The sequence below is a fragment of the Phoxinus phoxinus genome (assembly GCF_949152265.1).
Source record: "Phoxinus phoxinus genome assembly, chromosome: 22".
Taxonomy (NCBI): Eukaryota; Metazoa; Chordata; class Actinopteri; order Cypriniformes; family Leuciscidae; genus Phoxinus; species Phoxinus phoxinus.
Genome location: NC_136897.1, coordinates 5,200,666 through 5,225,603, shown reverse-complemented (window position 1 = coordinate 5,225,603; position 24,938 = coordinate 5,200,666). Strand labels below are relative to the sequence as shown.

General features: G+C 38.8%; 1 protein-coding gene across 1 annotated transcript in view; it reads left to right on the top strand.

The window, feature by feature from the left end:
- ccdc3b (coiled-coil domain containing 3b) overlaps positions 1 to 5,106 on the top strand; it is a 45,734-nt gene extending 40,628 nt beyond the window's left edge. Inside the window, exon 3 of the mRNA XM_079596580.1 lies at positions 3,327 to 5,106. Within this exon, the coding sequence (XP_079452706.1) occupies positions 3,327 to 3,611 (285 nt within the window). The 3' untranslated portion in view covers positions 3,612 to 5,106. The remainder of the gene's footprint in view (positions 1 to 3,326) is intronic.
- The last annotated feature ends 19,832 nt before the right edge of the window (positions 5,107 to 24,938 follow it).

Below are 24,938 nucleotides of genomic sequence, written 5' to 3'. Positions count from 1 at the left end.
CATTGTTCACATTAATCTATCAAATCACATAGATTTTTGGGTGAATTTCAGATGGTTTCAGCATGTGGATAGAAGAGATGGGGCAAGAGGGGGAGAAGGGAAAGAAATGTAAATTAAGACAATACTGAGGTGATTGACTCAGTGTGATTGCATCTCGGGTTGGGGTAATTTTGCAAGAGAGAGTTCAAATGTGAATTTCCTTTGTTTTCTCAGAGAGTAGCTCTTTCTGAGTCTCAGCAGCTTGACTCTAGTCTTACAAACAGCAAGAAGTGTTTTTTCAAGGCTGACACCATAACTTGAAAAAAGGGAGTATATAACCCTGGTTCCCTGAGAAGGGAACGAGACACTGCTTCATTATGTTGACGCTATGGGAATGACCCCAGGTGTGACCGGTTTCTGAACTAACACCAACTAGTTGGCAGACGCCAATCCTATGACGTCACATGGAGCGCCCATGCGTTAAACAGGGTGCTAGCATTAGACGTCATCAGCTTCATTGTCCGAAGGAGACGCACTGGCTTTCCAGAAGCATGGAAACGCGATGCAGGGAACTGAGGTTATATGATGTTGACACTATGGGAACGTTCGTACCCACTCCGCCATGCTGAACACATGCCTGCTCCACTAAGCTGTGAAGATCAGCACAATCATAGTGAGCTAGCACTAAATACCTCAACGGACTTAGACTATATATAGACATGTATGTGAGTAACATGGTTTTGAATGTGTGCTGCTGGCAACTAACAATGAACTCTAGATTGTACTCTTGTGTCCTGTATGTACATTTGATGTGCTTCCTTGTCATTCGTTCGCCATCTTTACTATATTTTTCGCGATCCCCACGATCAAAGCTGCCACACTGCCTCAGCAGACATAGGGTCCAAACCACAAGGTACAGAAGCTTGACTCTCATCCCTCAAGAAAAGAGTCAAGTAAGAGCGGAATTTACCCACCAGTGTGTACATTCAGCTCTCCTGCTCTACTCTCATAACACAGAGCTAGTCTAATGTCAATGCCTAATGCAGGTACCCTTTTATACGCATGTGTGTCCCATGTGATGCCACAGGAGTGCCGTCTGCCGACTAGATGCTGTGTTTCACATGTGCTTCAGACACCGGTCAAGTCTGGGGGCATTCCCATAGTGTCAACCTAATGATGCAGCATAGAGTTCTCTTGAAAGGGAACTGTTATTTCAGTTGAGTTGAGTGGGAGCCACAATAATTATAAAACCTACATAGGTCATGAATTACAAAAGTTTTATTTCAATTATAATGTAAAATATTATTAAAACTATAATAGTATCTTAATAATGCTTAAATAGCACTGATCTAAATCTTTAAACGTTACATGCATTCATACTGTTGTATTATTGTGATTTTTTGTCAAGTCTAGTCAAGTCACCTTCTATAGCACTATACAATACAGATTGTTTCAAAGCAGTTTCATGCTAATAAACTGGAAACAACGATCAATGCAAACTTCATATTCAACTTCTGCTGTAAATCAGCTCTACAGAAGACAATGGTGTTGTTATTCAGCTCTAATCAATTCAGTGTTGATGCAGTATATTGTGGAACACAACAGGGGAAATTTAGAAGAATATACTGGTCTCTTTCAATACAATTTAGTACATTTATTGCTCTTATTGCTCTATGATGTATTTAAATCCTCTTTTTCTATTACATTACAATTGCATGAATGTGATTAAATTATGATAGAATTTTCATTTTTGGGTATCTTCATTGCTTTAAAACTATAATCATCCATTCAGTCCTGGCTGCATTTTATGTAGTAGTCCTGGATATCATAATGAATTTGATTAAAGGACAAGTTCGGTATTTTACACTTAAAACCCTGTTTTCAGATCGTTTCTGATGAAATAGAACGGTTAAGATTGAAATTTGGAAAAACGAGACAAAGACGTGAAACTCACGAGTGGCCAGGGGTGTTCACTGATATGCACACACTAAAATCGCTGCAAAAGATGCTTTCCAACAGGATTTATCATAGGTTTTGTAATACCGTACCTCACAGCACATCCAAAACAAGTCAATGGAGTTGGACCAAAACTACTATAAAACCTGTTGGAAAGCATCATTTGCAGCGATTTTTGTGTGAGCATATCAGTGAACACTCCTGGCCACTCGGTGAGTTTCACGTCTTTGTAAACGAAAGTTTAATGGATTTTAGGAAGGATTGTTCCAGTGCATCTATGCAGCCATTGTGGAGCTACCACAGAAACCAAAAATTCTCGGGCCAGCAGCATGTGTCCACATTTAAATCTTACCCGTTCTATTTCATGAGAAACGATCTGAAAACAGGGCTTTAAGTGTAAAATACCGAACTTGTCCGAAATTTCCCATGCCTTTCCATGTGTCTGTGAGATCAGTCAACAAAAGATTGATCCTCATATGAACTGAAAGTAGCACCTAATGGAAATCAACCCTGTCTTCTTCAGTTAACAATCATACTTATAGACAACATTTATACTGGCCAACTATTCTTTTTTCTTCTTTTTATTTTGCTACACTGATGCCAGAAGAACTTTTGTATGACCTCAGTACTCAGTACTTTCATATGACCACTATTTATTTTCCTAAATATATTCCAAATTGACGACAGTCTTACATGATTATGTCACGCAAATCTACAATCACATCTGACCTACATGCAGGTTCAGGTGCAAGCATGATGATGATCTACCCAGGAAATCCACACTTACAGAAAAGGCCCATCTGTGACTAATTTTCAGATGTAAAATCTTTTTTCAGGCAAGACTCAGGAACACATGTGAGAGGCAAGTATCAAATGCTTTGCTTTCCCCATGGATTATGAAGTTACCGTTGCGTATCAAGAACAACACGTTATCAAAAGTTTCAAATGAGTTTCAGATGCTTTGATTTCCAACTGATAATCAGAGCCTGATTAAAATACAGCCAAATGAATCATGTTTTCTCTATACATCATACTCCTAGTACATTAAACCACATGCCTGATGTACAGTAAGTTGAGCAATGAAGGACTTTACACCAGGCTGTACTTTAAAAGAAAAGCACCACATAGCTGTGAATTATATATTAAATAGCTGCTCTGAATGGTTGTGATTTTGTTTGGAGTAACATTTTTGCTTTTGGTGAAAACAGAGTTGCTTGACACTGGAAACTTTTACAATTCAAGAATATTCTACTTGTTTTAAATTGCCACAAAAGACTCAGTCTGCTTCTGAAGTTTATTTTAGACCATGTTTATAAGTATAGGAGCCAAACAGATGCTTTATTTTGTACTTCCTGTTTACTTCAATTGACTTTCTGTTTACTTTCATCTAGCTATGGTGCTCCAATGTGCAGAAGGCCTTATTTGAGGAGGAAGAGAAAGTCAAAAACCTCTCTCAAAAAGTGAAAATCCTGGAAAAGGCCAACAATCACCTGAGAGACAAGGTGAAGAACATGAAACGTCTCTTGAGGCAGGCCAAACGAGAGACCAAAGAGCCAGCTCAAAGCTTCAAACAGCTTCACGAAGCCGAACCAGAGCTACCCCATCCACAGCAGGACACCACCCAGGACCAGAAGCCTACTCTCAGGAAAATCCTGCCCAAAAAGCTCAAGAACTAAGAGCTGTTCCTGCACTGAAGGAACGTCGATTGAAATGGTGTATTGGCAGATCTAGACTAATGCTGAAAGGTCATAGGGATCTATGAAGATAGTATAGCCTTCAAAAGGTTCTCATCTGTAATGAACCTTCTACTGTGGATTATACTTCAAAATGGATAGACAAATAAATCCATCTTGCAAAGAGGCATTAGACTTTGTTAAATTGTACTTTAATGACTTCAGAAGGTTTAGACAAACACATTTTTTTCATATAATAAGGCTATGTTCACACTGCAGGCAAAAGTGGCCCAAATCCCCCCCAAAAAATGTTTTTTGCTCATATGCCACTCAGATCTGATTTTTTTATATAACAGTGTAAATAGCACAAACCACATGGAATCTGATCTTTTCGATTCTGATTTGTCTGAACACATCACCTTAAAAATGAACACATAAATGCCGACTTCTGTACCTCTGTGCTTACTTGAGTATGACAGTGTGCTGTGCGCCGTCATTGTTATCGTTCTTTTGCACATCAGTTCAGGACCGTAACCAGTTCACACTCAAATCTGATATTGGCCACGTGTGAACAGCCAAACAATAAAATTCAGATCTGAGCAATGAATCAGAATTGAGCATTAAGGCTTGCAGTGTGAACATAGCCTAAACGTACAATATCATCAAAACATAAAATAACAAAAAATCATACAATATTTTGACTTTATTTTCATCAAAGTATCATGATCCTTTATCAAAATCTGAAAATACTGATATATATTACAACTTATATAACCACAGCATGAGGTTTAGGCCACTAATCATCCAATCATAATCAAAATAATGTTTTTGAGAAAGCAAATTTGATCGTCCTGCCTAGATGCAGATGTCATTGTTAATCGGGCAGAGCCTGACAAGATCACGGATACAGATGTCTTGTGAATTTATTTGGCCAGGTGTTTATAGGGAAATTAATTCTAGCACAGTGTAGCAGCATTGACTTTCAGTTCACATAAAGTCACCCCTACACATTACTCTGTAAGTCTTTCATCTGCAAACTCAGAGAAACATCCATCTAGACACAAAATCTGGTTTTGAGCTTTTGTTTAGAAGTTCCATATTTTACCCTTTATGGCTAAAATAAAATCCTAAGAGTCAATGCACACCACAAATCTCCTTGTTTAGGATCAGCTTTCCCTTTTCCATTTAAGTTTTTAAGGTTTATGAGTTTTATAATTGCAAACAGGGTGCTGAGCACCTGATATATATAACCTTTACTCAGTGAAGCTAAAGTGAAAATGTTCACCATTTAAGGAACCGTTTACTGAAAAGGTTTTAAAAATGGTGTTTTTTAATTGTAAAATAATATGTACTATCATTTTCTGTTTAACACATTCACATGTATTCCAATGAGTAATTAAATAAACGTCACATTTCCCTTAATATTTGTCCATACTTTTTGATGTTTCTCTTATATGTAATGAATCTAATGATATCATAAAAAACAATGTTTGTCTTTAAAGGTGATGTGTGTAGTTTTTGTTCCAAACGCTCTCTAGAATGAAAAGGTCTCCTCACCCTAAATGTAAAATATTATAAAAATCATAATTAAAGCTACACTGTGTAATTTTTTAAGTTGATTCTTAGCAAAAAAAACACTTTGTTCTTTCAAAATTATATATGCTCATTAATGTATAATTACTTCTACCAACTAATCAAGTATTCTCATAAGCGTAGAATCTGCTATTTATAATACATACGGTGAGCATATATGCATAATAAAGGCTAGATGTCTTACGGCGGAGTCTCTAACGGCATCACCGGCGGCCATCTTGTCACATGGAAGCTTTCCGGCGGGCTCTGTGGTATCTGATGTAAGGTGAGTGATCTGCACGAACACAAATACTCTTATCTCGCTGAAATCTTGACGGATTTACAAACGGTTTGGTTTCTTACAAACATTATTAACGTGGCTATAATTCTGGATGCTTGAACATGTTGAAATATATAATATTATAATTATTCATAAGTATGCAGTGTCATAACTACATCTCTGACGTTTATAACAAACCAACCCGTTTGAAAATCGGTACATGCACCATTAAAACACAATGTTACGAGTGAGCGAGCTGACTGTGACAAGATGGCCGCCAGGTGCTGACGTCGACCTCCATTGGCCAGCACCGCGGACGAGACATCTAGCCTTTATTATGTATATCTATGGGTGAGCTGCTCGAATGGCGGAAGCCATGTTGCACCTCCATCTTGAAAATACATTAGCCAAAGAGGGACATACTGTCACGGTTCATAAATCCATTGTCTCTTTCTTGTATCGTGTTCTGTTGTTATGTGTGTGTGTGTGTTAATTGTGTGGGCGTGCCGACTCAATTGAGCTCATCAGCAATCAAGTTCATCACTCCCGTCATCAGCTGCAGCTCATCTCATCACTGTATATATACTCACTTCCTTCCCATCTCCTTTGTCAGATCGTTGTTTGTGGTTACCCGGTTGTGTCCCAGTCTGCGTGTCGAGTCTTGTGTCTGCCTTGTTCCTGTTTCACGTTCCTGTGGATTCCTGGATTGTTGTCTTCGTTGGATTGTCTCACCGCACGTCTGCACTTCGTCACCCTGGGTTCGTCTGACCATCGGGGTCCCTGTGCTGCCATCCTGACTCTCATGAACTGTGTTTGCTTGCTTGTCCATAATAAAAGAGTTTTCACTTGCAATTGCTTCCGCATCTCTATCGTCACACATACCTGGAAATTCAAGCTTCGCCTTTCACGTTTTTACACTCAGTGGCACCGTGACGAATGTGAGGGGGAGATTACTCACGACTGCCGGCAGATTTGAAATAATACGGCCACCGTAGGAGTTAAAACGCCTTCGGAATGGGAGGGGTTAGAAAGTAATATTCAGTTGGTAGTCATATACAATTTCACCGCTAGATGGGAGTAATTATAATTTACACACAGTGTAGCTTTAAATAATTTGACAGTTTACCATTTACATTAGGGATGATGACCATTGGCATCTTCACCAGAATCATCACCCTCTGATTTTTGGATTTTTGGATTCTGGTACAGTAGCAGTCAAAGGTGAATGTAAACCGTAAAGTGTTTTTATAGCTTTCACTCATATACAAGCTGTCAAGGATCTTGCCAGGCTACATGAACTACAGGGAGAAAGTACATTAATGCAGGTTGTGTTTGATTGGCACATTTAAGGGATGATATATTGCATCCAGAGTACAAAACTGAATTCAGTCCAAGACTTGTCACTAGAATGAAAAATAGTCCACAAGGCTTCTGAGGCCTGAGAAAGATATCCTTCTTCCTCTCATGTCACATCTCAGGAATTTGAAACCCTTGGAGGAACATTGTTTCCAAACACATACACACATTAGCCAAATCTCTGACTCAGACATGCCATAAAAATCATTTTTACACCTTAAAATAGGCTGAACTCTACTGAGGATACCGAAGGGATCTTAAAGGCAGTCTGGGTTTCTCCCTGTGCTTGAGAAACTCCCAATCTAATGATCATTTACAACTTATGCAAAGTGATGCTTATAAAGTACAAAGCGAAAATGTTTCCTCAGATCCCAATCTCTTCTCTAAAGTTTTTCGAACATATTCGAAGAGTAATCATACACTTTATCGTAGAATTTTCTTGGCAGACCAATTGCTTGATTCATTTTTCTCAACAAAATTTACAGGAGGTTCAAACCCAATCATTTCCATATGCGTGTGACTGTTCCTGAATGGGGGAGGAGGGAGGGGTGTGAATTTAACATTGAACAACTGAGCCTTGAAAAACTGTACAGTGTGTTCTTTTTTTTGCAATCATCTGAGAAAAGTGATATTGTGGTGAATGTATGAAGTGGAGAAGTGCGAAAGACATTTATAGGTTTTTTATATACGTTCAAACCAACAGCAGGGAACTGGCATTTTTTACAAGAGGCAGAAATTGAATAACTCTTTCCAGTGACCTCTTTTTTAAGCATATTCATCTACATCATCATAGTACTACATCATAGTAGTGCTGCACCCTGCAAGAATCTGTCATTACTCCATGAACACACTCCAAAGAAGATACATACACTGTGGTTTAAACATAAACCATTTTCTCGGCCAAGCTGCAGACCAGATGTCTTGACAATATAGTGTGCTGCAGTGATCAGTCCTCACGCTAGACTTGACTGTGTTTATTTTTTTCCCTTCTGTTGATATTTTAAAGCAGAATGCTGTATTACATTTTATTAAGAAATTTGGGATTTCCTACTTGATTTCACTAGAATGCCACATGATATCGGATTTCCAACCTGGAACCTTTCATAGAAATATGCACATTTTTGATGAGATTGTGTTATAGTAAATTGCAAATGTAATGGCATGTTTTATGTGATAAACCAATTTAGCAAAAGTTTCCATACTGTTATCTCAAATGTTTATCGGTTCCTAAAGTTAAAGAACTAACTTTTTAAAGTAGCAAGCAGTATACAATATATACTGCACAGTATTTAGTAAGCAATATTTCATACAAACAGTTGTATTCATGTTTTCTGTTTATCTGCAAGTACAAGATTTAAAGAAAAGGATGTTTTGTTCATGTATCATTCTGCCCCAGTCATATCTGAAACATTCACATAGCATTTGGCTTTAAATGCAAACTTGATCTTAAACCCCAACTCTCAGACTCTATTGCCAATTCAAAATGGGAGGTAGCCCTCAGGCATGTGGTAAGTAGAAAACTGTTCAATTTTCCAAACTATAATTAGGGTATGATTATTCAGAAACCCTATATTGAGTCTGATTTTTTTTTATATATATATAATATAAAAATGCTGAAAACATGACAAATGCTTTGGTCTTCATCTTGGAGTGGGCACTGTACTTTCCTCCTTTTTTTCCCCTTCTTTTTTTAACCAGTAGCCTACCTTATAATCACTGTTTTACGACTGAGATTTTTAGATATATTTTACCGCCATGGTAATGCATGAACATTTTACATATACATATTTTCAAATAGCCTATGAATGCATATTGTTGCTCACAATGCTTTGGCTGCCATAAGTTATATTTTCAAAACTGTGGTATAAAAACCTTCCAACCCAAATGTCTTAATGCATCAGTATTCTATATGCAGACTGTGCTTGATGTGACACAGGGAAGAGTGGGAAGTACAGTATCCGTCATTTCTATCTGGCTGTAAGAGATATGAGGTACATGGGAAAATAGTTACTGTTTGGAATTAAACCATCATCCCATTGTATTTCTACTAAATTAAAAGGCATACAGTATAAAAGTTTTTTTTAAATACAAATTTAAATTGTATTTGAAATGGTAACAAAAAGGCTAAATAAATATTTTACTATAATAAACAGTTGTATACTGTCACAAAATTGTATAGTTTTATGTTTAATTGAGCAAGTGACATTCAGTCTAAAAAAATGAAATCAATTATTTTAAAGGGGTCATGACATGGGTTTTTTAATTTTATTATTATGTTCCCTTAGGTGCAATTATAGTATTACTATAGTTTTTTTTACAAAAAACGTTTAAAATGTAGTGATTTATGACCTTTTCCCACCCTGTTTCTCATTCTCTGATTCACACAGTCTGTTTTGGGGGTGTTTCCCCTTTAAGAGTTCAGTGTTAACGCCCACTGTTATGATTGACTAACGTCAGTGCCTATGCATCAATTATTAACGCCCCCAGCCAGAACATTTGCGGATTCAGCGTATTTAAAAAGTAGTTTAAAGTTTTAAATACATTACTTACAGTTTGCGTCGTCGTTGTTGAGCCCAGAATAGTCGGCACGGACTTATCTTTGAGCAACAGTTTTCTGGCAAAGCCAGCATCATTTTGGGATTTGTTCTCAAAACAGTCATCCTTCAAATGTATAGAACAAACGCTTAAACTAACACTGCCGTGACTGAGACGTCCGCAAAAAATAAAGTGCATCCATTTTTCCCTGACGACTGGATCTTTCGCAGCGTATTCAAAGATGTTGTTTGTCCACAGCCAGGAACAGCACATCTGCGTGGCATCGTAATTTCCCTGTACACAGACCCACTCGCTGTCCGTCGACTGAACACTTGTGAGGCGCGCGGCGCGCGGGCGCGACAGCGATACGAAATGAGCATAGTTGCCTTGCGCTTTAAGCGTAGTTGCCTTGCGCTGGAGGCGGTCTATATGCAAACGCCGGTACGTCACTTCGCACCGTGACGTCACTTCTTACCATGGATCCAGAACGAGCTGTATTTAGAGCTTGATTAAATAAATGAATCGTTTATAATGGGGAGGTCGTCTTAAGCTATGAAACTTGCAGGACGTTTTAATGGTACAAAGACCTCTTATATACCAAAAGATCAAGGCAAATTTGGTTTCTCATGTCATGACCCCTTTAAATGTCCATTGGCAATACAATGAAATATTATATTGAGTGAATTATTTAAGAAATCTAGCTCAGTCTTTTACAAATAGAAGTTTACTTGCATTTGTCACAAGGTCACAATTTTGCAAATGCAGGGGGTCATCAAAGTATTCGATGCATACTGAGTATATACTAATACTACAGGAATAGTAAAAGACTATAATGGTACACACTCAACACATAGCCCAAGTATCAAATCATCAATAGGTTCTAAATTCGCCAGTCTGGATTTTTTGAGATGGGTTCATTGAATTGGCAGCTGAAACTAGATTTAAAGGATTAGTTCACTTCAGAATTAACATTTTCTGATAATTTACTCACCCCCACGTCATCCAAGATGTTCATGTCTTTCTTTCTTCAAGTTCCTTTTATTCAAGTTTCTTCAAGTTCAGCAAGACTAAAGGCCATTGCACACTGTGATTCGGTGGCTCTGAATTGTCAAAGCACCATTCAAACTGCTTGCTACGGATGCGAAAAACGCAGAAAATCGAACCCGTTTCGATTTTTTTTACACTGCCTCCGAAACTTTCGTCCGTCATAAAAAAAAATCGAAATGGGTTAGATTTTCTGCGTTTTTCGCATCCGTAGCGTAGCAAGCAGTTTGAATGGTGCTTTGACAATTCAGAGCCACCGAATCACAAATACGAAAAAAACGCATACGAAAATTTTCGCGTCTGTTAACTTTCGCACGTTAAAAAATAAATACAACCTCATGTTTTGTCAATCACGGTTACACACACACCGAAACTTTTGTCCGTCAATAAAAAATACGGATGGGGTTCGATTTTCTGTGTTTTTCGTGGCAAGCATTTTGACAATTCAGAGCCACCGAATGACGAATACGAAAAAAACGCATACGAAATTGTGGTTTTGTGGTTAAAAAGTATATAAATGTTTAATTTTTTTTAGAAAATGAAAATTAAGATGAAAATGAAGTCCACTATATGGAGAAAAATCCTTAAAAAAATTTCTCAAAAACCTTCATTTCTTATAATTTCACTAGATAAGACCCTTTTTGCTCGGCTGGGAACCTGTAGAGCTCTTTGAAGCTGCATTGAAACTGCAATTTGGGCCTTCAAACTGTTGTACCCCATTAAAGTCCACTATATGGAGAAAAATCCTGGAATGTTTTCCTCAAAAACCTGAATTTCTTTTCACCAATAAAGCTACAGCAGTGATTATTCTGGTTTCATTCTTGTCCAGAAGTCCATTTATTTAACTACCAGCTGTAATACATTCCTATAAAATGCACTTCTGAGCTGCAGTAGAAGTTTTGTACCTTAACTAGAGACTGAAATACTACACAGAGCAAGACTTCATCTGGGTAATTAAAGCTTTAAGGAGAATTTTTTTCCCTCAACCCAAGAGACAACAAAACAACAAGACTGCCAAGAAAAGCAGTGGAACAAGATGCAAATTAAACACAGAGCCACAGGCATAACAAAGGAAAAGACAGCACTTGCATAATTAAAGAGTAAATGAAGGGGTGGATCAGTGCCAGGACATTCTGCTCAATTGCAGATGGAAAAAGAGCAAACCTGCTAGATTAGCCTGTTGCACATGTGATTAGCGAATGGTATGTGGGTGTTTGTGTGTGTTTGCAAAATCCAGTCTATAGACACAGCCTTCCAAGCATGTGTTATGGCCCACAACATCTCAGACAGACAAGAATGCTGGCAATAATACAGGCTCTGAGAGCTGATGTGTTTAACAGTTTCCCCAGCTTTTGATTCAGTAGTTGGTCTCTCATCCCAGAATTTCCCCAGAGATTATTCAGTTTATCTTTTTAACAGAAGCAAATGTAAATTGAACAATCTCTATTAATTTTTAACACTGGAGTATCAAATTGAGTATATGGGGGCGGGGGTACTGCTACATCTAGCTGCAGACATGGCCGACAGTTTCCGGACAGTTTGACCCAGCGTTAACCAGAGCACTACAAGCAATGACTGAGAAAATCACAAAGGTGATTGCTGACAAGCTGGGTACGCTCACGCAAACTATTTAAGTCCATTCGCAACAACTTAAGCAAGCGACAGGCAGACTGAACATGGCCAAGAACAGAACTGCTGATGTGAAGTCATCTGTTGATACAGCAAATATGTGCCTCGCCAGGTTTCTTCATTAACCGAACACCAGGATGATAGAAAACCGAGGCCATAGGAAAAATCTACGTGTCATTGGTCTGCCAGAAAATGCTTAAAGGGACAGTGTGTAGGAATTACTCCCATCTAGCGGTGAAATTGTATTTTGCATTCAAACGAATAGTGCTCTCTAGCTCCTCGCTTTTTCAAATGCGTGTTGCAACGGTAGCCGTTATGTACCAAGAAACTATGGCAACAATAGCCCTTCCTCGAGTTTAACTATACGTTACATGTTCTACTGTTATGCTGCCTATATAATGAATTACACAACCAAGCAATGAAAAAAAAAAGCTTGTAATTTAGACCGTAACATTGACTTACCTGTCGAAAAGAAAGCAGGCAACTTCAGAGTCCCTTTCAGAGTCTTTCTACTTCATTAGCTCTTTCAACTGGGTAAAGCTATCCCGTTATTTACGCTCGGTTTTTGAATTCGTCGGTCACGTTTCCTTTTAAATTCAATTTTGGCATTTCTCCTGTGGCTCGGCATAAGTATGATCCTGAATTATTAAGTACCGTGCAGTGCAGCCTTTCAAATTTACCGGGGCATTGACACGCATTACCCTAGTGCTTTAAGGCCCTTTCTGCTATTATAGTTTTTCAAGATGGCAGAACGACATGGAAGCCTCGGTGGACTTACCTGTCCCATGTAAATAAAGATAAGAAATTCTTCGCTTACGAGGATAAGTCGGATCATTGGGAGAGGTAATTGTACACCATTGAGGACACATTTATGAATAAACACATTGATTTTAGATAATAAAATACTTAAACTACACAGTGTACCTTTAAGATCCCAACCCGATCTTGTTTCTTCAGTCATGACTGCCTGAGTTTCTCGGTTTTGAAACCAAATCACTGGTGAAAAAAAATAAAATATATTTTCCATTAAAAATGTTGGATTTAAAAATTTTAAATTTCAAATATGTGCATTTTGCCCAGCCTTTTTAACCCACTAAATGTATTTTTTGGTTTATTGTTGATGGAGGTATTTGAGCCTTATTGATGGGGTTGTAGGTGTTGATGCTTGAATCCCTGACTATGGAGTGAGCTCAAGGTATTTTCAGTGATAAATGGGAACCTTGGCAAATCTTTAAATCCTGCAACGTTCCATGGGAAAAGCGGGAGACGAGAGCAAACTATGGATTAACATTAGCAGAAGAAGACATACCTGTTATAACACGAAAAGGTGGAATAACGTGTGTAAACCCAGTACAAGCAGTGGGTGTAATCTGTTTAAACCCGGGGGAAAATTTAGGGGTGTATTTATTCACTTTACATTTACATTTGAAATTATGGTAAATGGACTGCATTTATATAGCGCTTTCACAGACCCAATGGCCACCAAAGCGCTTTACATTTAGCCTCACATTCACCCATTCATACACCGACGGCGGTGTCAGCCATGCAAGGCGCCATCCAGCTCGTCGGGAGCAGCTGGGGTTAGGTGTCTTGCTCATGGACACCTCGACACTTGGTCAAGTGGAACCGGGGATTGAACCACCAACCTTCTGGTTTGTAGACAATCTACATGAACCACTGAGCCACTGCCGCCCCATAAATTAATGTAATAGAGCCTGATTGCCTCAAGATGCTAATGAAAGCAGTGAGGCTGATCACACAGGGCGAAGCTCAAACCATAAATGAGATCCAAAACTTCATCATTTATTTGTTTAAACATTAAAAAATTAAACTAAATGCTTTCAAATCTTAGTCTACTCATTAACACTGCTGCCGCTTCATGGAGATAAACAAACGCCTACTATCATCATCATTCTCAGTGTCAACAGTAAGAATAAGCCAATTTAAGTGCAAAAAGAGCCTAAGTGATCGGAATAAGCAACGTAATTAGCAGGCATGTCACAGACGTTCATGCACACACCATGACAGCCAAAAATGTGTCATTCATTGATACTGTACTGTACCATAATTTGACTTCAAAAAATGAATAACAACACTGCGATGGCCTTTGTGTTGCGCTTCAACTTCAGACAGAACCACAGTCTTTCGTGAAGTACATAATGCAGAACTTTGCACAGTCAAAACTGATCGAGTCCAGCAGCTGTCGATGAGTATACCAGAGTACAGTCCGGACAGTTTAAAAGATGTAGTAATGCTGGACAGGAGTAGTATAGTCCAATATTCAGATTTGATTTTGATTAAATCATTCAATTGTTCTCCGATTTCAGAGTTACAATAATATTTACAAAGAGCCTTCGAGTCATCTCCCACAGGTGTAATTTCCGTTTTGAGAGTTGGTCACTCTCCCACTCTTTACAGTGCAACTTATATAGGCCACTTTAACAGTGCGATCGCTTGCAAACGTTAAATATCCGGTCTCTTATCGCACTGAAACCCTGTGACTCATGAGTCATCACGTCTCACCAACATAAAAGACCAACGTAATAGGATTGATAGGTCTCCCTTATGTTGTTCAAATGCATTAAAATAACATGACTGAACATAAAAGTCAGTTATTAGAAAATAAATAAATTGCCCTGCCTTTTCAAGTTGACTCAACTGCATCTAGCAGTTTGGCTATGAACTTGCAGAATAGCCTATTTCACAAAATGGCGACCGAAACCGGAAGTAGGGTAGCGATACTACGATCGCCATTCATTCTCAAAATGGACCGTGAACAGCGTGTTTTCTCGCAGTCATTCACTTATATGCCAAAAGTACGGATAGCAGATGTTGTCCGTTTTGTTGACAGTTTTCAGGGAGATGTGAAAAGATCAAAATTGGACAAAGGTTACAAATTCTTTTTTGAGCAATTCATTTTTGATTACCAAGGTATGTAATATAATAACGATAGCCAATTTACAATTTATATTTTGTTGGTTTTATGGATGAATTTCAAAGAGGTGTAAAAAAAATTGTTTTAACCATGTGTGTATTTGAACACTTCAGTATCAAATATTATTGCAGGAACAGTGGTAATTAGGGCCAGGTGTTATAGGTAATTAAGAAAGCGTGAGGAACCACATTTAGCTTGAGGTAAATACATACTGGATTTAGCTAGTGATGAATGGTATATTTTCTGATAACCAGGGCAGGGTTTCCCAAAAGCATCGTAAGCTTAAGTTGATCGTAGAACAATTGCCACCAATGGTCTCTACGATCAACTTAGGCTTACGATGCTTTTGGGAAACGCAGCCCAGATCAATTCTAATCTATTACTTGTCTCAGTTTTTTTTTCTAACTATAGCTGCTGTTACTATTGACACTATGTTCCATTCATTAAAATGGCATTTCACTTGATGACTAAGCTCACACTTATTATATCTACACCCACAAAATCAATAAATTGAAATGTCTGATTGTATGTGTGATATCTAGTGGCTTTTTATTTATTTATTGCATGTTATTTAGTTGTCCAGGAGAGTGCAGCAATCTTACACTATATTATGACTCATTTTTCATGTTACCACCATGAAATAAACTAAGAATTGTACATATTTACAGTGAATTTAATTTAACTTTGCTATTTTATCTAAACATGAAAATAATGAAATTAAGGCAAATAATGCTTTCCTGTAGCTCAGTGGTAAGAGGTTGTGGGTTCGATCCCAGGGGATTGCACATACCCATGTATAAATGTATAGGATAATGCAATGTAAGTCGCTTTGGATAAAAGCGTCTGCGAAATGCGTAAATGTAAATAATAAAACAAAAACAATTTTAGACAAAAAACATTAATGAAGTGTTACAAAAATCATGTTAATCATGTTACAAAAACATATTTTAGTGTCTCTAGAGACGCCAAAAAGCCCCAGTTTACACCCTAAATTAACAACACACAAAGGTTAAATAAAGATGTGATATATAGGAGTCTTTCTATCACTTTCTTTATCTAACAAACACACACACACACACGTACATGCTCAGTGCCCCCGGGTTTCGTATGGCATAACACTTTTTTTTTTTTTTATTCAATTAAATTACCATTGTAAACATGTATGTAGCTGCAGATGCAAATTGGCTATTTTCACTCCCTAATATATATTCTTTCACTCGTTTTGCTTTTTAATTAATATTAAACCATTATGAATGATACTAATTAAAGTTAATTTTATCTACACCACAAATTAAGCTCAGTGCTTTATCGTCAGCCCCAAACTGCTACCAAATATTTCACGTAGAACTCAGCGTCTCCGGTGCTGCTCCCCTCAAATGTTAGTCTGAAGCCCTGTGAACTGCACATTGTAATTTATTTGAGTACCAAGAAAAGCGCTAAATAAATGTAACAAATTATTATTAGTAAAAAAAAATTGTCTGGAGCCCCGAACACCACAACAGACAACAGTTACTGGCTGGTGAGGATGAGGAGGATGATATTACTGGCTGGCATGTTCACTCTGTCCAGTATTCAAATACTATCTGTATTTTACCTCACCTTCAAAATCTAAAGGACCCTGGTAATTTGCCATCATGCAACAGCAGGACCACATCTGATTCACTGTGCCTGCCAAGGTGAGGGGAATTGGGCAATCCCAAATGTGGTACTCTTTTACTCGCCTAATTACACGTTCAACAAGGATGCGGAGTCTGGCTATGGCCTGAGTTCTCTCGGTCCTTTCTCCTTTCTGCTAAACTGCTCTCTATGCTTGAAAGGGGGAATTATTAGTTTTGCCCTAACAACCTCCAATAGCTTTCCAATGAGGAAGCCCTTGTCTGCCATAACCTCATCACCTGGCTCCAGTAAGTCCAAGATTCCTGACTACCATGTCAACTCCTTATCAGAGATAGAGCCAGTGAACAACTTTGATGCAAATGTGATTGCACCACAGGGTGCAACTCCAATCAAAGCTTTGAAGGTGGTATGGCTCTTCTAGGTTGAGAATGTTTCAGAGTGAAGGGTAATTGCCTCTGGGCTCTCACATCTGAACTCTGTGCAGTCAATAATGACCCTCACATTTGGGCAGTACTGCTGAAATTTCACAGGCATTGTTCGCCTCACTTGTTCCCGGGTCATCCATATTTGAACGGATCCCAACACAAGGTACAAGTAGTTTGACCATGTGATTACAATGCGACTCACTGTAGAAGTGCTCACTCCAAATATCTCAGCTAAAACTCTCTCCCTAAGGCCGACAGCGACCCGCAAGCAAAACAATTAAAAACTAATCAATGAGTTGCATCTTACGCTGGGGGCTTGGTTTCACGACCTCTTTCTCTGCAGCTGAAATTCCAATCCTCTTGGCTTTGGACCAGTACACAATATTGGATGCAGAGGGCTCAATAGATCTCTAGAAAACCATAAATATGTTTTTGGATGAGAACCTTGTGAAATACCTGAAGTCTTCATCAGACACACACCATCTATCCAGCAAAGATCGGGAGATGGTAAACCTCAACACCAGTTCTTCCAGTTTCTTTATTTTTTCCAGTGCCTCATCAAGAACACCTAATTAAAGAGAACAAAATAAAACTTTATTTTTTTGGTGTTAAACATGCCACTTTATCATTAGAGTCAATTTATGAAGAAAAAAAAACGCATTAATTTGGTAAATTGCTATTACATGTTTTTGCAGTTATAGAACAGTTAGAACATCACTGTAAATTCTTTATTCACCCCAACAGCCTCACATACCATTATTTATTTATTTTTTAGTTCTGTTTAATCGATTGTTCATATTGTCTCCATTGTTGCACATTTATTAATAACTATAATTATCTTGGCTCATATATGTTCCCTGGCAATGTGCACAAGTGTTCCTGGTGGGGTGTTCCCCAATTCTGCACATTTTGCACGACTCCTTAATCAAACACACGATTCAGGTCATCAACTCATTGGTACAGTAAGGGCCAAGACCTGAAATGGGTGTCAGATAAAGGAAACATGCAAAAGATTGGGGGTCCTCTGAGCTAAGCCACAGAGAGCAGTATAAAAAGGGGCTGACAAGAGTAATGCAGACTTCACGTGCTATCGGAATGATCGGAAATTGTAGTTTCCTAGTTTAAAAAAATGGAGATGAACGCCCTCACAAATTAAAATTTGAACACGATGAGCTCGTAGTCACGACTTCAGAAGTGAGAAGTAGGACGTTTCCGATAGCACGTAAAGGCAGCATAAAATTACCAGTAATAGCTGTATTTTAAATCGTGTTATTGGTTTGCACTCCGCAGCAGACCCTGAAAATAATTTAACATAATTAATTTAAATAAAATAACATGCTACTCTGTTAGCACAACTGCTACTAAATGCTACAGTCATTTTATAAATCTAATATGTTGTATTGGATAACATGTTACACTCACCCGGGGGAGGGCGGCTGTCGTAATCGTGCTCCTGCACCAGCAGCGCGGCATCAGCACTCTCCATTTCTGCTTCCTCCTATGGCAAGCCGTTTTAGCTTAAATTGTACCCAGCGTTAATCGTTGTAATTGCATTTTTACTAGTAAGAATTCAATTAGAGAGATCTACAATTCAATGCTTTTTACTAGTAAAAATGCAATTACGACGAGTAACAATTTAAGCTAAAACGGCTAGCCATATCCTCCTGTACACCACAGACACCTCTTTTTGCCGTCAGTGTCTGGCGTGATTTAACTTCTCCCCAGTTGTTCCATGAAAATCTGGAAGGCACGGCCTGCGGTGAAAGATAACTACGACCGGACTCTCTAACACGGACTTCATCCTCCGTGAAGTGCTTAGCACACAAAAAAGTGCTGCCTTTCCTCACTGTAAACGTCGGCCCCTCCATCTCCAACCACAGATTAAACATGAATAATTACTCCAACTTTGTAAGACATTTTTTTTTTGCATATAATTATAATATTGCATCTCAAATGCTTTGTTGACATTTACCTATTGGGCTGTTCTCCTCAAGGGTTTCAGGAGAAGTATCCGTGCCACCCTGATCGATCCCACTGCTTCTCCTTGCCACTTCTGTTGAAGGCCCTGCTGGGTCAGTCAGATCTTCAGACATCAGCGTAGGGCTCTTCAACTCTGAAAATGCATTGTTGACATCAACCTTCAGACCTTCTGAGGACACAGGTTCCGGCTCAGAACTGCTTAGACCTGGGACACACGTTTCCGTTGGATTAACCAGATCCAATTCAGGTTCCGGCTCAGGAACGCTTGGAACTGGGACACTTGATTGCTCAGTAACAAAAGGATACATTTGAGATATTGGCTCAAGAGCACTTGCATCTGGGACACACAACGGCTCTGAAACAGTCGGGTCGGTCTTAGGCCGTGCTGAGATCCCAAAAAGCTTTTGGAAGAATGCACTAATTTTGTTCTTCTTCCTCACTTTGGGCATTTCTGAAGAAGAAAAAAGGGGGAAAAAAATCTGTTATTAGAAACTCCAACCACAGATTAAACCTGAACATTTATACTATGAAGGATTGCTGTGGATTATTTTACATACGTTACCTGCTTTTGTGTTAAAAGAAAAACCGATCTGACAGATGCTTGTATTTTGCTCCAGCTGTCTCCTCTTCCCACACCTCACTGTGAACCCATTATTACTATTGTTGTCGCAACTGGAAATGAGTTCTACCAGAAAGACTCGGGAGAATAGATACTCGATAATTATACATTTATTAACAGCCCAGCAAGCCACATGCAATAAGTTCTTTGGCGTAGGCCCCGTCCGTAACTCGCAATCCGAGGGTATGGATTCAGCATTTCCCGCCTGAAGATGGCGGGGGCGCAGCCGACCCCCAATGCGGTATTGGAAGGGACCATCCTGGTGGTGGTGGGGAGGTTGAAGGGGAAATCCTATGGTGATAGGAAGGATGGACAGAGGAACCCATCTCTTGCTGGAGGGAAGAAATCATCTTGGTGGTGGAGGGGTGGATGGAGGTGAGTGAAGCGTCAGCATCTGCGAACTCAGACAAGTGTAGCCTAAGTACGGGTCTTTTATACTTCTAGTATTAAAACGTGATTGGATAGATGAGAAGATAATCAATGACGCAACAATTGAGTCTTCCCAGCAGAACTTACGCTAAAGCTTCCATTTCTGCATGATGGTGCCTAAAAAAAGAAGAAGAAGGATCTGATTCAATGTCAATTTTGCATAAAACTTTGATCATTTTGACATAGAACATCAAATATGACATCCGGTCAAACCACACAAAATGACATTATCTTATTTTTGCTTGAACTGCTCTGCTGTATAATCTTAACTTGAATAACTCGGACGAGGACAAGTTCATTTTTACATCTTTGCTTGAACTGCTTACAAGGTAAATAGCCCATGTAATTTTCCATTCATACAGGACTGCCCTGTTGAACTTGGATGAGCTGAAGTATTTTAATCTGTAACCTTTTGATGATTTTGCTTCAAATATGAATCATTGTGTAGCCAGTATTTTGTATATTTTGTTTAAATAAACTTTTATTTTATAAAGACAATTACTGTTCAGTTTTTACGTCAGCTTACAAAGACAGTTCTAAGTAATATAAAGAGCATTATAAAGTATCTTGCAAAACCCAAAGACAACAAGAAGATCCAGGAACGATTTAGCTGGAACGATGAGCATGAATTCTGATCAATTGTTGTCTATTATTTTTATTGTTTCACGAGTGTAGGGACACACCTAGATTTATTGGTATGCTAAACAAGCTAGTGAGGATTTAATCCTAGTTCTGACCTGACCGCAAAAGGCTTCTTGACACATCGATACTTGAGGCTCATCAGGAGCGTAAGTGTACCAACTCTTACCACACAACCAAAACGTAACATTCACTGAAAGCACATGATTTTAAGATGTTCCCACCGAAGTACTTTGGCTGTCTCTCTCCACCCACTCTGGCTGCTGAATCTCCCAGTCATCCACAGTGATCCACTCGGAGTTCTCCGTGGCCAGTCTAGCCATCTCTAAACGATGACAGTCTTCAATCAGACCTTTCTTTTTATACCCATCTCCAACTGGAGAGAGTATTCCTTTCACCACTGTGTATCTTCCTGAGTCAACAAAGACATACAAAAATATGAAGTTATGTGTAGACCTATGTTTATCTAAAATAAAAAAGAATAAGATATATGAATGATTTAAAAAAAAAACAGATGACTTTTAAAAATATATATTTACATTAATACATGTTTTATTAAAAGTTTACATCAAGGTAATCTCGAGCCAGTTCGAACATTCGCAGATGCATGTTTGTGATGGGGTTGAAGGACCCGCATGCCAGCAGCACTACTTTGGTATTTTGTGCTGTCATTGATTGTCTCGAGTGATTCCTGTTTAGCGGAATAGAAGTAGTCACACCACGGAAAATATACGAGTTTTATTAAGAACTTTGTCGGTCTTGACGTTTGTTTAAAGAAAATGTTCACTGTATCTGCTGGTCGGTGAAGCTGTTTTACAGTGGCGTCATGCATTGTGACATCACGCGTTCTTATTAATGTAGGCTAGCTCTTAAAAACTTTGTTAAAAATCGTTGTTGACATTCACCTATTGAAGTTATGTATTTCATAAATGTACATATTAAAATGCAGTTAGGTAAAAATGTACAACAAAATAATCTTGGAATAATAGGCTACATGAAAAGAAAAAAACTTTTTAAAAAATCCTCATTGCCCTTTTTAAACCATTTTAGATCACATGGCTACCTCCAACCAATCACAAATGTTTGTTCTTGAATTGCCCAATCGCAACCACACAATGCATTATGAAATGTCTGAAACTGCCATAATTAGGTATAACACACTGCCAGCTTCAAAACCCATAATTTGTGTTAAAGTATTGGAATCGCCATTTTAAATTTTTTTAAAGCCTGGGTAGGCTACTCTTAATATACAAACTTATAGGCTACTTTTTATATCTAGGCCTATTATTATATCATATATTATATTTTATTATATTACAATACATTACATTACATTCTATTGTATTTTTCTTTTTTCATTTTATCTTTTTTCTTTATTCAAAATTCTAGATTATGTTGAAAACTACAACAAATTAATTTTCACTGAACCACCATTACATCCAAAAGGTGGTGATGTGTTCCTTAACAAGAGTTAACAGTCAGATAAATCAAACATGGACTTTAAATTTGATAAAATGATATGGAAGCAAAAAGGTTCAAATTATCACAACAATCGAAAGTATGTGGGGGAAGAGTTCTGAAACTATCACATTAGAACTGGGAACCACCACGGAATTCAGGAAGTGCATTTACTCTCTAATAAATTATGACAAACATTTGGAATATCAAATGTCTATTTGATTCATTACCTGGGAAATCAGATTGTAGGCTATATGTAATGCGCAAGCATAGAAATGTCAAAAATTTTCAATTCATATCATCTCAAGAGATGAACTGTTTAATTTTCATGAATTAGCATATCAGCTATGGCACTTTACTATGTTCCTGGACATTCTTGTTTATGCAGGCATGAAAGACATTGTTGATTTGGCATGTGCCAACTTAGAGGAATCAGTGAGGTTTGTGTACCCACAAATGATTAGTTATGACACCACATTACAGATGGGGGATTTTTTTGAGTCTGTGGTTATGAGAAACACTGCACTGGTCAGTGACCCATTGTATCCAGTTGGCTTCATGTTAAAGAAACATAAATTCATGCAACATCATCAGAAATGTTTGATTGAAATTTTGGGAAAGCTGGGAATGGACTCCAAAAAATACCAAAAGATACCACGGACAGTTGACAGGGAGAAAGGAATTATATGTGCTAAAAAAGGATGAAGTGAAGGTCCTTAAAGACCATGTTGAGCAGATCTTTGATTCCCTTAGTCCAAATGACTTTGATGCCCGCTATGATGCTTTTGCAAAATAAATGGTTAAACGGATTCCTGTTCTATACTTTGGCTATCACCTTAATGCAGATATTTGTGAAAAATGGCCCCTGCGATTGTTCACCAACTCTACTAGTGCGCATGGCATGCATATATGACGTCACCAAAACACACCACCGCACATGCGCGTAACAGCGTCGTATGCACAAAACTCATTACGCATACATATAAAATAAGGGCTGTAGAATAAAATTTCTAGGGCTGCAGCTATCGATTATTTTAGTAATCGAGTATTCTTCCGATTATTTCATCGATTAATCTAGTACTGATGTTCCAAGTGAACAACAGCCTTTAAAATGACTTTAAAATACAAATATATAATAACAAGCAATTATAATTGGTTCAAATAGTACCAAAGTAAGTAATCATATGGGCTTTATTTACTGTTAAAATACACCATGTAAAATAAATGATAAACTAAAATAAACATTATGTACATTACGTGTTATAACAAATGCCTGTAGAGGGCGCCAATGGCCTGGTGTTCGTTGCTGTTACACTACGGCATGATCAAATCCTTGTTTAATGTTGGTCAAACAACATTTCAATTTAAATGTCCACTTAATCTTTAATATTTAGTCACTTCTGTACGATAGAAATGCAACAGCTGCTTTCATTTCTTGAACAAGAACACGTGAAGATCAAAACATGCAAACTCAGAGTATCGGGTTTGAACTTTTGAAATCGTGATGAACAACAATTCGCATATTTAGAAACATATTTATGTATTTTCCTGTGTTGGCGTAGATTTGGAGCAGCATTTACTGTGAACTGAGCTGATGTACTTTTAACACGTAATCTGCACGCATGTAAATTTTTCTGGAATTTACTTATTTACTACTTAAAGAAGTAAATTTTCTTTAGTCTCGCCACCTGCCCTTACGATAACGACACCCAGAAGTCACTGTTCTGGATCGGGGCGAACTATCAGCACCCCGTTGACCTCCCAGATACCTCCGGTCTGAACTAGAAAGAAGCCATCATCAGGAGAGCGTCCAGGCCCGATCCAAGACCCAGCCAGACCCAGAGCCAACTTATACACCAACCACCGAGAAGTCACGTGAGCCCCTTGCAGATCGAGCGGCACCACCCGCCGCAACGAGTGAGCCAGAGTTCGTGGACAAGAGGACAGAGCTTACCATCGCCCTTGAAGTGGAGCACCAGCATGGTTCTGACCTGGGGTGTGAGCCCGTGACACCAGCGGGAACAGAAGCGGAGGACTGGCTGATAGACTTCGATGGGGACTTAACAACTCCAACCCTATCCCACCCGGTATCTGAATCATCTTTATTGTTCATAGAGAACTGTGACTCATCAGACTGTTCATACTTACCTCTGTGTAAGGACAACAATATGCTAACCTGTGTGGACTGCGTCATAATTACAGTCATCCTCTCAAATTTGGTTGCATCACCATCACCACAGAGCTCAGCCAGTCCTCCAGCCCCATCGCTACTGGACGTTTGCAGCCCTGCGACGTCTCTGGGGAGATACCCTGCAAGGACGTCGAGCCGCAGGTCATGCAACCACCAGCAGCGTCTGTCCAAGAGGATCCTGCAGCTCTGCCTCAGGCCTCGGATGCCTTCACTTCATCTCGGCCCGTCGACCTGTCGCTCCGTCTTGGCTCCTCCCACCTTCGGCTCCACCAGAGACTCTCAGCCTAGCGGCTCCTCTGGGTTCCCTCGTCCCACCAGCTCCCCCTTGGTCAGTCGTCACACCACTTCCATAACGGACTTACGGGCCATCCTGGGTCTCCAGAACCTGGCTCTCCAGAACCATTCACCAGCTGTTCACCAGACCTGTAATGCTGCCTGAATCATAATCATACACTGTTCGCTCGTTGGCCAGAGGAGAACTAGCCCCCGACTGAGCCTGGGTTCTCCCAAGGTTTTTTTTCTCCATTCTGTCACCTGATGGAGTTTTGGTTCCTTGCCACTGTTTGCCTTGGATTTTGGCTTGCTTAGTTGGGGACATATTCAACAATATTATTGATCTGC